We start from the raw sequence: 10,728 nt of genomic DNA, 5'->3' as shown, positions 1-10,728 counted from the left end.
CCAACAAGGATATCTTCTCCGGAGCCTTCAACATGTCATTGATGAAGGTGAACATCTTGCTAAGGCCATTCCCACACCCCCACTTTTTGCCTTCAAACAACCACATAACCTCAAACAGACCACTGTCCACAGCAAACTATCCAGCCTCCAGGGGACAGTGACCATGACACCACCCAACCCTGCCACAGCAACCTCTGTGCCAGATCATTGACATGGATGCCATCATCTCACGTGAAAAAACCATCCACCAGGTACATGGTACATATTCTTGCAACTCAGCCAACGCTGTCTACCTGATACGCTGCAGGAAAGGGTGTCCCAAGGCACGGTACATTACAGAGTCTACGACAACAGATGAATGAACACCACTCGACAATCACTAGGCAATAGTGTTCTCCTCCTCTTGGGGAACATTTCAGCGGTCACGGGCATTCGGCCTCTGATCTTCGAGTAAGCATTCCCCAAGGCAGCCTTCACGACATACAAGAACACAGAGTCACTGAGCAGAGACTGATAGCCAAGTTCCGCACACATGAGGACGGCCTCAACCGGGATCTTGGGTTCATGTCACACTATCTGTAACCCACATGACTTGCCTGGGCTTGCGAAATCTCACTAACTGTCCTGGCTGGAGACAATACACATCTCTTTAACCAATACTTAATGCTCTTTCCACTCACATTGTCTGTATCTTTGAGACTTGATTATCTGTAAAGATTCACATTCCAACCATTATTTTGTAAATTGAGTTTGTGTCTTTGTATGCCCTGTTTAAGAACACATCTCCCACTCACCTGATGAAGGAGCAGCAAGCAGTCCGAAAGCTAGTGGCTTTTGCTACCAGATAAAACTGTAGGACTTTAACTTGGTATTGTGAGACTTCTTTCTTCAGAGCATTTTTCTTAATGCCTTAAATCAGGCTTAAGAATTTCTTCTGAATGCTGCATAAGTTTGCCCAGAGTATATGCCTGATTTTGATGGGCTGCACCCTGCAAGCTGTACAAGACCAGAAGGCCACAAGCAGTTCACAAAGCACTACAAGCAGGCCTGTGCAGGGTCTAATTTTCACATTCTCTACTTAGGCAAAAATATTCTCTATATACACATTTACACTTGGATAACAGCTATTTGCTTAAGGTTTTTTTTGCAGAGAATACGGAGCATTTTAAATAGCATTTGTACTCAAGAATGAAAACTGAAAGATTAAAAACAAAATTGTTTTATTAAGTATTTCAATGTTTGCAATATCCCGGTACAGATTCAAGTGGTTCTCTGATTTCTAAATGTTAACAGAAACTGCAGAGAAAGAATAGCTGTTATTCTCCTTCCTCCACCCTCTCGAACCTCTCTATACACCCCCCCCATCTTCTTCCCCCTTAAACCTCAATGTTGTAAAGACTGCCGTATGGGAGGGGAAAAGCACAGGCAAAACCTCCTGGACTACAACTGAGCCCCACAATGCCCTTTGTCAAGAGGGACCAGGTTATTTTTCACATCTATATGTCTGGAGTTTGATTAGGTTAACAAATGTCCAGATATGAGATTCAACATTCCCTCCACTCTCTCTCCCATTTAAAACCACACCCCGAGCTCCTATTACAGGCCTCAGACCTTAAGCCCATGATTAAGGAATGCAGTGTCTGAGAGTGCAGTGAAGGCAAGTTCAACCCTTGCATTCAGAAATGAATTAGATTGACAGTTAATGAGAAAAAATGTGCAGGGGAGAAGGCAGGAGAATAATACTAAGTGAACAGCTCATTTGAGGAGATGGTGCAGACATGATGGGCTGAATGGCCTCCTGCACTGTAAAAAAAAATTCTGTGGCTATCAGGTATAATTTCTTACTGTAAAAATCAGTGCAAGTTGTAGGAAAAGAGTCAAAATTGTCTCAAAACTGGGTCACTGTTGCTTTAAAGGTCAGCATGGAGATTTCCAGAGCCCATCAAGGCACATCACAACATTCCAGTTTTAGTGTAAATGAGATCATCAGAAAATGCAGTACTGTTACAGTCCTTAATGGCAGTAAACATCTTCGCATTCACTGCTACTGAAGTAGGAAAGTCCAAACCATTATGTCAAATTCATTATTCTTTCTATTGTTTTTGTAACTTCTTCAAAGAATTCAGGAAATTTAGTCACATATGACCTTTGCATTTTGAATCCATGCCATCTAGTCTGCCTACTATTTTCCATTTATTGATCAGTTTTAATGCACCTTTGAGTAAAGATTCCATTATCTTTCCTACCATTAAGGCAAAACTAATTAAGCTATAATTCCCTGAACTTGTTCTACCTCCAGAACTTATTTTAATATGCATGGATGGAATCCATCTTGGATACAATTCATCAAGGGTTCAATCCTCTCAAAGTCATATGAGTGTATTCGCCCCTCACCAACTGCCTCCTCCATCAACTTTTCCACCCTCCATATCCTCAGTTCTGGGCACCTTTCTTATGTAAGGAAGGATATTAAAGCCCTTGAGAGAGTGCAAAGGAATGAAGAATTTTAGATATAAAACAAGATTAGAGAAATTGGGATTATTCTTCTTGGAGCAGAGAAGATTAAGAGGTGACCTATTAAGATGTTCAAAATTATGAACAATTTTGACAGAGTAAAGAAGAATATTCTGTGTCCACTAGTTGGTATATCAGTGATTAGAGAGTCACAATTTCAAGATAGTCAGCAAGAGAGCTAGGAGTGAGATGAGGAGAGACTTCTTTACTCAGAGAGTTATTGGGATTTGGAATGTGCTGTGTGGGACAGTATTGGAGGCAGATTCCATAGGAGTGGATATATATTTGAAAGTGATGAATTTGGAGGACTAGGGAGATAGGGCTGAAGAATGGGGCTAGCTCGTTAGCTTTTTTGGGCGAGACTAGGATCCAACGCATGGCGTCAGAAGAAAGGGACTACCCTTCGAACCAAGATGAGCAGGAATTTCTTCAGCCAGAAAGTAGTGAACCTATAGAACCCATTGCCACAGAAGGCTGTGGAGGCCAGGTCAATGAATATATTTAAGACAGAGATAGGTAGGTTCTTGATTGGTGAGGGGACCAAAGGTTATAGGGAAAAGGCAGGAGAATGGGGTGAAGAAATTTAGCAGTCATGACTGAATGGCAGAGCAGACTCAATGAGTTGAATGCCTAATTCTGCTCCTATATCTTATGGTCTTATGGTCTAAAATATACCTGGGGCAATTTTCCAGTGTACAGCTTGGCTAGGGGCACGTGTTACATGCTCCCTATTGCTGTGTATACTGGGGTGGCCATGATGTGGAGATGCCGGTGTTGGATTGGGGTGAACACAATAAGAAGTCTCACAACACCAGGTTAAAATCCTGGCTGGAGACAATTCACATCTTGTTAACTTGTGCTTAACCCTCTCTCCACTCACATTGTTTGTAGCTTTAAGATTTGATTACCTGTGAAGACGTGCATTCCAACCATTATTTTGTAAATTGAGTTTGTGTCTTTGTATGCCCTGTTTGTGAACGGAACTCTCATTCACCTGATGAAGGGGCAGCGCTCTGAAAGCTAGTGGCTTGTGCTACCAAATAAACCTGTTGGACTTTAACCTGGTGTTGTGAGACTTCTTACTGTGTATACTTGGGGCAGCACAGTGGTTAGCATTGCTGCCTAACCGTGCCAGGGACCCAGGTTCAAATCCGGCTTCAGGTGACTGTCTGTAGAGTTTGCACATTCTCCCTGTGTCTGTGTAGGTATTCTTCAGGTGCTCCAGGTTTCCTCCCACAGTTCAAAGATGTGAGGATTAGGTTGATTGGCCATGATAAATTGCTCTTCACTATCATGGGGATTAGTGGTGTAAATACATTGGGTTACAGGGTCTGGGTGGGATTTTTGTAATTTCTCGCTCAATGGGTCAAATGGCCTCTTTTTGCAGTATAGGGATTCTGTGGTTCCTTTATTTATGTTCAAAGGCCCAGCTTCAAAAATTGCAGAAGACACAAAATTGTAAGTGTTGTGACGTATGAAGACAGTAGTGATGGACTAGGATGTAAACAGCTGGGGGAAATGGACAGAAATATGGAAAGAAACCTGGACATATATGCATACAAATCATTAAAGGTGGCAGGACAGGTTGAGAAACAAGCTACTGTGATATACGGGATCTTGAGCTTTATAAATAGAGTACAGAAACAAGGAAGTTAAAGTTCAGGGGATGAAAAACTCCAGCTAGGATAGATCAGCGACGATGGGGCTGTTCTATTTAGAAAATCAAAGGATCCCTACAGAGTAGAAGGAGGCCATACAGCCCATCATTTCTACACCAACTCTACCACAGAGCATCTCACCCAGGCCCTATCCCCATAACCCCACATATCTACCCTGCTAATTCCCCCAATCTACAAATCTTGGGACACTAAGGAGCAAATTAGCGTGTGCAATCCACCTAAACTGCGCATCTTTGAAAGAAAAAGCGGAGAGGAGATTTGAGAGGAATTCAAAACCACTAAGGCCCCGGAAGGGTAGTTACAGAGAAAAACTGCTCCCTTTAGTGGAAAGATCAGGAAGCAGATCAACACGGATTTAAGGTGATTAGTGAAAAAAGCAATGGTGACTTCAGGAGAACATTTTTACACAGAATGTGTTGGGAGCAGATTGGATCGTGTCTTCCGAATAGAAAACGGATAATTAATTACCGGAAGGGAAAAAATACAAGGTTGCGGTGAGTGAAGTTTCAGCTGGGTTATTTCTACAGAGAGCCGGCACTCACACGAAGGGCCAAACAGCTTCATTCTGCAATCTGACTATTTTATGAGTGTATGTTCCTATGTTTATATGAATGTTCCTGTATTTCTATCCATGTTCACTAGCTCTGTGTACATGTACCCTAACCTCTGGGCATGTCTGTCATTGGGTGAGATCAGTCTTTTTGCTGCTCCATAGCCAGTTTCGCTTTCACGGCTGCTGCAGACCCGCCCACTCAGACTTGTCCGTTTCACAAACTGCACAGCAGTCCCTTACCCGGAGACTGGTGACCCGCAATGGGCCGAATGTTGCGATTGGCTGCAAGGGGGATGGTAGGCGGTGCCAGGCAGGGCGGCTGATTTTCTGATTGGTGCAGCGCCGCTTGTCTGCTACAGTTTATTCGGGAGCCCAGGAAGCGAGGGGCACAACTGCAAGAGGAGAGTCTGTGAGTGAGGATCTGAGCCGTACTGAATCTCAACTTCAACCCCAGAGTTCGCTGTCAACCTGCAAATATGATGCTGAAACTCGCCGTGCTGTCGTTGCTGGTGGCCTTGTCCCTGGCTACAAGTGAGTTTAATGTTTGGGGAGCTCTTGGGGTGAATGCAGTGTATAGGAGATTTTATTCGAAAGAGAACCATTCGGCCCATTCTCTGTGCCTCCCCTCTCTTTGTATGAACTCTCTCCTCAGTCCCATTCCTTTTTTAAAAAAATTATTATTTATTAGTATCAGAAGTAGACTTACATTAACACTGCAATGAAGTTTCTGTGAAAATCCCCCAGTCGCCACACTACGGTGGCTGCTCGGGTACACTGACGGAGAATTTAGCATAGCCAGTGCGCATAACTAACACGTCTTTCGGACTGTGGGAGGAAACTGGAGCACCCGACGAAACCCACACAGATGCCGAGAGAAAAGAACCAGGTAGATTGAATCTTGTGTGTTGGGTCAGTGAATGACCTCACTTACAGTTCACAGCCATGCTGAGGAACTCATTACTTTCTGAAGGGGGAGCACTCTGGAGCGCAGAGTCTTGATCAATATTTCAAAGCTCTTTATTGCTTCACGCCTGAGGTGTGGTGATCCACAGGTTAAATCGTAACCAGTCATCTCTCACTCTCAAAGGGAGAATCCTCTGAGACTGTAGTAACATTTCGTTGTTTCACCCCCCCACCCCCCACCACCCACCACCCACCATAACATTTTGTTGAATTCATGGAGATCACATCCACAAGACTGCTGCTGTTGAGTTTGCTACAGTTAAAGCCATAGTTAAGAGACATTGGGTTTGTGCTGTTGAGACCTCGTGACCAGAAGTCCTCTGAAAACCAGGTACTTTGTTCATTAGAATGTAACTTCTTCAAACCTACCCTCAGTTTTCTGTATATCCTAAGTCAGGAAAAGAAATGCTGAAATAGTCAGCAATCTGGCAGTATTGAGAGACAGTAAGAAGTCTCACAATGCCAGGTTAAAGTCCAACATGTTTATTCGATAGTAAACCCACAAGCTTTCGGAGTTTGTGCTTTCGTCAGGTGAGCGACAGGGTGACTCACCTGACGAAGGGGCAAACTCTGAAAACATGTGGGTTTACTATCAAATAAACTTGTTGGACTTTAACCTGGTGTTGCGAAACTTCTTACTGTGTTTACCCCAGTCCAATGCCGGCATCTCCACAGTATTGAGAGAAATAGAGTTAGCATTTCAGATGATGACTCTTCAGCAAGCTGAAATATTAACTGTTTCACTTTCTGTAGACATGCTGGGAATTTCCAAAATTTTCTATTTCTAGTTTCCAGTATCCAGTGCCCTTTTCTCTTATTCAGCTATCAGTTCAAACTATTACTTTGATCTTTCTTCTTGCACTGTCCATTTTGTGTTCAGTATCTTGTATCTTTTGCCATTCTTCTTTGCATTTTCAACATTTTTTCTCTCTCAAGTCTATGTCCCATCCACTGTGACAGAGAAATTCTTCAAGTCAATGTGTGGGTATCTTCCAGAGGCTAGGAGAGAACCCCGTTAGTGGATATTTGCTAGAGACTGAGACAAAGACAGCCCAATCAGTACAGAGCTCTTGTGGAGACTGTGGCCAAGAAATCCCCATCAGTGTGTGATATCGCCCAGAGTTTGGAATTATGTGATCCAATTCAGTGTACAGATATATCCCAGAGACTGGAAATTAGAGATCTGGATTTCTCCCAGCCTCAGTACCAAGAAGACAGACCTCAGTCAGTGAAAAATTTGAGTGCAGTTTCAGTTAATTTGTTATTTGTTCTTTATTCTGCTTTGTCCCTTAGGTTCTCCAAATGTCCAAGTGTACACCTACAGACCCATTGAGGAAGGCAAAAGCAATGTGCTGCTTTGCCATGCCAAAGACTTCACCCCCCCCAACATCAAGCTGGAGCTGCTGGAGAATGGAAAAACCATACCCAATGCCAACCAGTCTGACCTCTCCTTTGAGTCTGATTGGAGCTTCAAACTTACCAAGTTTGTTGAAGTCACCCCTGAGGCTGGAACCAAGTATTCCTGTAAGGTGGAACACAATGGTAATTTAAGAGAGGTTCAGCTTGGTAAGTAATCTGTCTGTGCATCGTAATTTGCATCTACACAAGATCTTTCCACATATACGGTCTCCATCTGTGGTGCCAGATCATCAATTGTAAATTTAATCCAAAACATGTAACCTCCACAAAGTGACAATCAGTGTGTCGGACTTATCCACCCCGACTTATCTAACATTTTTCATTCCTGTCTTGCCTGACTCAGGCTGGGTAAGAACTGTGCAGGGCAGTGCACTCCTAAACCCTTCAGTTGAGTGTGTTGCACCAAAGGGAAGGAGGCCATGCCCCTTTTTATACAACACCAGTTGCTAGGGACCGATTGTCCCTAAATTATTCTCCCCTTAATCTGGTTTCCAATGGGGGTATCATAAGCATAGACATGGGTCAAGGGTGGAGGAGGAAAAGCATGTTGTTAAAATGGCGGCGTGGGCTCGTTGGGCCGAAGGGCCTGTTTCCCATGCTGTATTGTTCTTTGTTGTAAATAAGGTGAGTTTAAAGTGCCGACCATTTTCAAATCAGGGGGAAACTAGATTTGTCAATGGAATGGTTAGAAGGCCTGCTTCCATTCGTTGGGACTTAGACACAATTGTATTAAAAATATTTGGTTCCTCAGTCCTTCATGCTTTCGCCCACCTCCCTATTCTGTTGCCCGGTATGCACTGTGTAAAGAACTAATGAGCTTTATAATAGCAATGACAAATATTAAAACACTGAGGGAAAAACATGCACATTTAGAAACTTTATTTTTAAAAGTAACTTATTTTTACAACCCTATGAAACTATCAGTCAGTTGTATCAATATTTTAAAAAAAGCTTTACTGGACTTCATGCCTAGTAATCTCATCCAGGTAAACACCAAGACATGTCCAAAAAAAATCAAAGAATAACTTATTATAACTTTCAAAGGTGTCAATAATGAAAGCAGACACTCCAGTTCATTCTATCAGAACAGACCCCTGCTGAGGTAATCCATACAAGAGTCTTGGCGCTCAGCCAAACCCATCTGGGATTTGTTTCAGAAGAAATAGGATGCCCAAAAAGCCGTATCATCAGCTGGACTCACTATGAATGCCTCAACATATGGATCCCAATATTCACTACCACAATGAGTTTCATGGAGACTATTCTTCAGTGATTAATTGCTAATTAGTTAACAGTTTCAATATTATGTGATTACCAAAAAGGTGGTGGGAAAGCTAGATGTACCTTGATCTTCCAACTGGTAATTTCCATGTTCCAAAATGCAGAATGAAGACCAAGTGACTAGTGGCCAGCTGTAGGTTTTGGCCACAGACTAATGATGTTTTGTTCTATGCTTCCACCTACAGACAGATACTAGCCTCTCGCTGCAGAGGTAACCATTGTTTCTCAGTTGCAAGGCAGCGGTTACTGATGGGACATATTGCAGCACAAAATTCAATTCAACGGCCTGTGTTTTTCTTCTTTTGCAACCATTGGATGATGCTAGTCGATGAATCTACCACTTCAGGGGATCAAATCACTTTGTTTCAACCTATTTTCAAATGTAAAATTTTATAATAAATTAGTGACTTACTGCTGTTGATTAGACATCTTAAACTATTCTGTGTGGTTGGAAGTAAGTTTGTGTTTAGTCCTGTAATCTCTGTAATTTACACCCCAGCTTTGTGTCCATTCCTGAGAGAGTTTTTGCTTCTCATCTGTATCTGTCATTAAAGTTCTAAAATGTTGATTTGGTTGATTTTAAATTTCAACATTTTACCGCTCCTTCCTGCCCGACGGGATATTGTATTCCCATTGAAATAGAACCATCCCACCCTGCAGATTTACCCTGAGGAATCCTTCAATGTGCTACAAAATCTCAGCATTGTTATAATCTAAGTGGTTGGGTCATCATTGTTTTAATACTTGGGCTTAGTGTATTACAGAGATTACCTAAGATTAATTTTAGAAGCATGTTCTGCAAATCGGAGACCCTCAGTGCTAACTATTTTGTGGGCATATATATTGATAATTTGATTGGAATATCACTGTTTCAGCAATTCTATTATCTGTAAACTTATCAGTGTGAATAAAAGCTTTCTCTTTATTTTCCTTGTTGCCACATTTTTCTATTCTGGAGACAAGAAACAGCTCATTTGCCCTAGTGTTATTGTGAGTAATCCCAGATTTGCATGTCCATTTTAAAAGTAGTAGACTAGAAAGAACTAGGTGATAACTTAGTGAGGCATTGATCCCACTGCTTATCGTGATGTTCCAAACATGCAGGTTCAGGACTAACAGGCAGAACCACAACCACAATATATATTTATATACTGTCTATAAAACTTCCAAAGGCCATTCACATGTATATTATCAATCAAAATTTAACACAGCCAAATAAGGCTTGGTTGAAAAGTTATCTTAAGAATGTCTGAAAGGAAAAAGAGGATTGGGAGAAAATTCCATTGCTCAGGACCGCTGGAAGCTGAAGACATGTCCCCAGCGGTGCAGCATTTAAAACTGGAGAGGTACCAAGCTCAAAATTAGAGAAGCATCGGTATTTGGGAGGGCTGTGGAACAAGAGATTACAAACATCAGGAGGGATGAGGCCATGGGTGGAGTTTAAATACAAGGGTAAGAATTTTAATATCATCATAGAATCCCTACGGTGCTGAAGTCATCATTCGGCCCATTCTTGTCTGCACTGACTCTGACAAAGCACCTCACCCGGACCCTCTCCCCAGCCCGATTTTTTTTTTTCCCCCCATAACCCCACACGTTTACAATGACAAAACCATCAAAACTGCACCTCCTTGAAGACTAAGGAGCAATTTAGCATAGTCAGTCCCCATATCCTGCACATCTTTAAACTGAGAGGAAAACGAAGTTCCTGGAGGAAACCCACACAGACATAAGAAGAACATGTAAATTCCATACAGACAGTCACCCAAGGCTGGAATTGAACCCAGGTCCCTAAGCTGTAAGGTAGCAGTGCCAACCACTGTGCAACCATGCCACCAAAATCAACGTTGGTCAACACAGGGCCACTATAAGTCCGACCGCCCATTGTAATTTGGTGTGAGATAGGAAAATGCAGCAAAAATTTAAATGACATGGAATATGTGGAGGGACAAGATGGGAGTCTGTCCAAGACTGTATTTGACTATTTGAGATTAGAAATAACAAAGCCTTAGACTATATAAACACAGATTTGATTGAGCCGCAGTTTCATGCTGGTGTCCTGGTGAACACAGTTAAATGGCAGTGAGCTGATGGGAACTGGATTCAAAGAAAGTCTGGGTGTGTGAAGGGTTTTCTGGGGGTATGTGTTCCATTGTAGTTCCTGGAAGCTGTTGTGACATGGGTGCTGTTATGTTGCAGTGGTAGGAAGTACATTTTTAATGGTGGGTTTATAGAGTCTTACCTGTACAAACAAAACAAAAAGTTTTCTTTGCTCTGCAATGATAGGCCTGCATAAATGTAGTAAATTTAAATGTCAGA

At 42.3% G+C, this 10,728-nt stretch overlaps 1 protein-coding gene across 1 annotated transcript; it reads left to right on the top strand.

The window, feature by feature from the left end:
• Positions 1-5,111: 5,111 nt before the first annotated feature.
• LOC145348096 (beta-2-microglobulin-like) lies at positions 5,112-9,334 on the top strand. Its single transcript, XM_080196238.1, has 3 exons — positions 5,112-5,277; positions 7,003-7,275; positions 8,595-9,334. The coding sequence occupies exons 1-3, from the start codon at positions 5,223-5,225 to the stop codon at positions 8,603-8,605; spliced, it is 339 nt and encodes a 112-aa protein (XP_080052364.1). The 5' UTR covers positions 5,112-5,222; the 3' UTR covers positions 8,606-9,334.
• Positions 9,335-10,728: the final 1,394 nt, after the last annotated feature.

The sequence above is a fragment of the Carcharhinus amblyrhynchos genome, chromosome 9 (assembly GCF_965287045.1).
Source record: "Carcharhinus amblyrhynchos chromosome 9, sCarAmb.v2.hapA, whole genome shotgun sequence".
In the NCBI taxonomy this organism is placed as follows: Eukaryota; Metazoa; Chordata; class Chondrichthyes; order Carcharhiniformes; family Carcharhinidae; genus Carcharhinus; species Carcharhinus amblyrhynchos.
This window is presented reverse-complemented; position numbering and strand designations above follow the sequence as displayed.

Coding starts and splice junctions, on each gene's coding strand:
- LOC145348096 (XM_080196238.1), top strand. CDS start 5,223: ATGATGCTGAAACTCGCCGTGCTGTCGTTGCTGGTGGCCTTGTCCCTG. Junction 5,278..7,002: donor GGCCTTGTCCCTGGCTACAA/GTGAGTTTAATG, acceptor TTTGTCCCTTAG/GTTCTCCAAATGTCCAAGTG.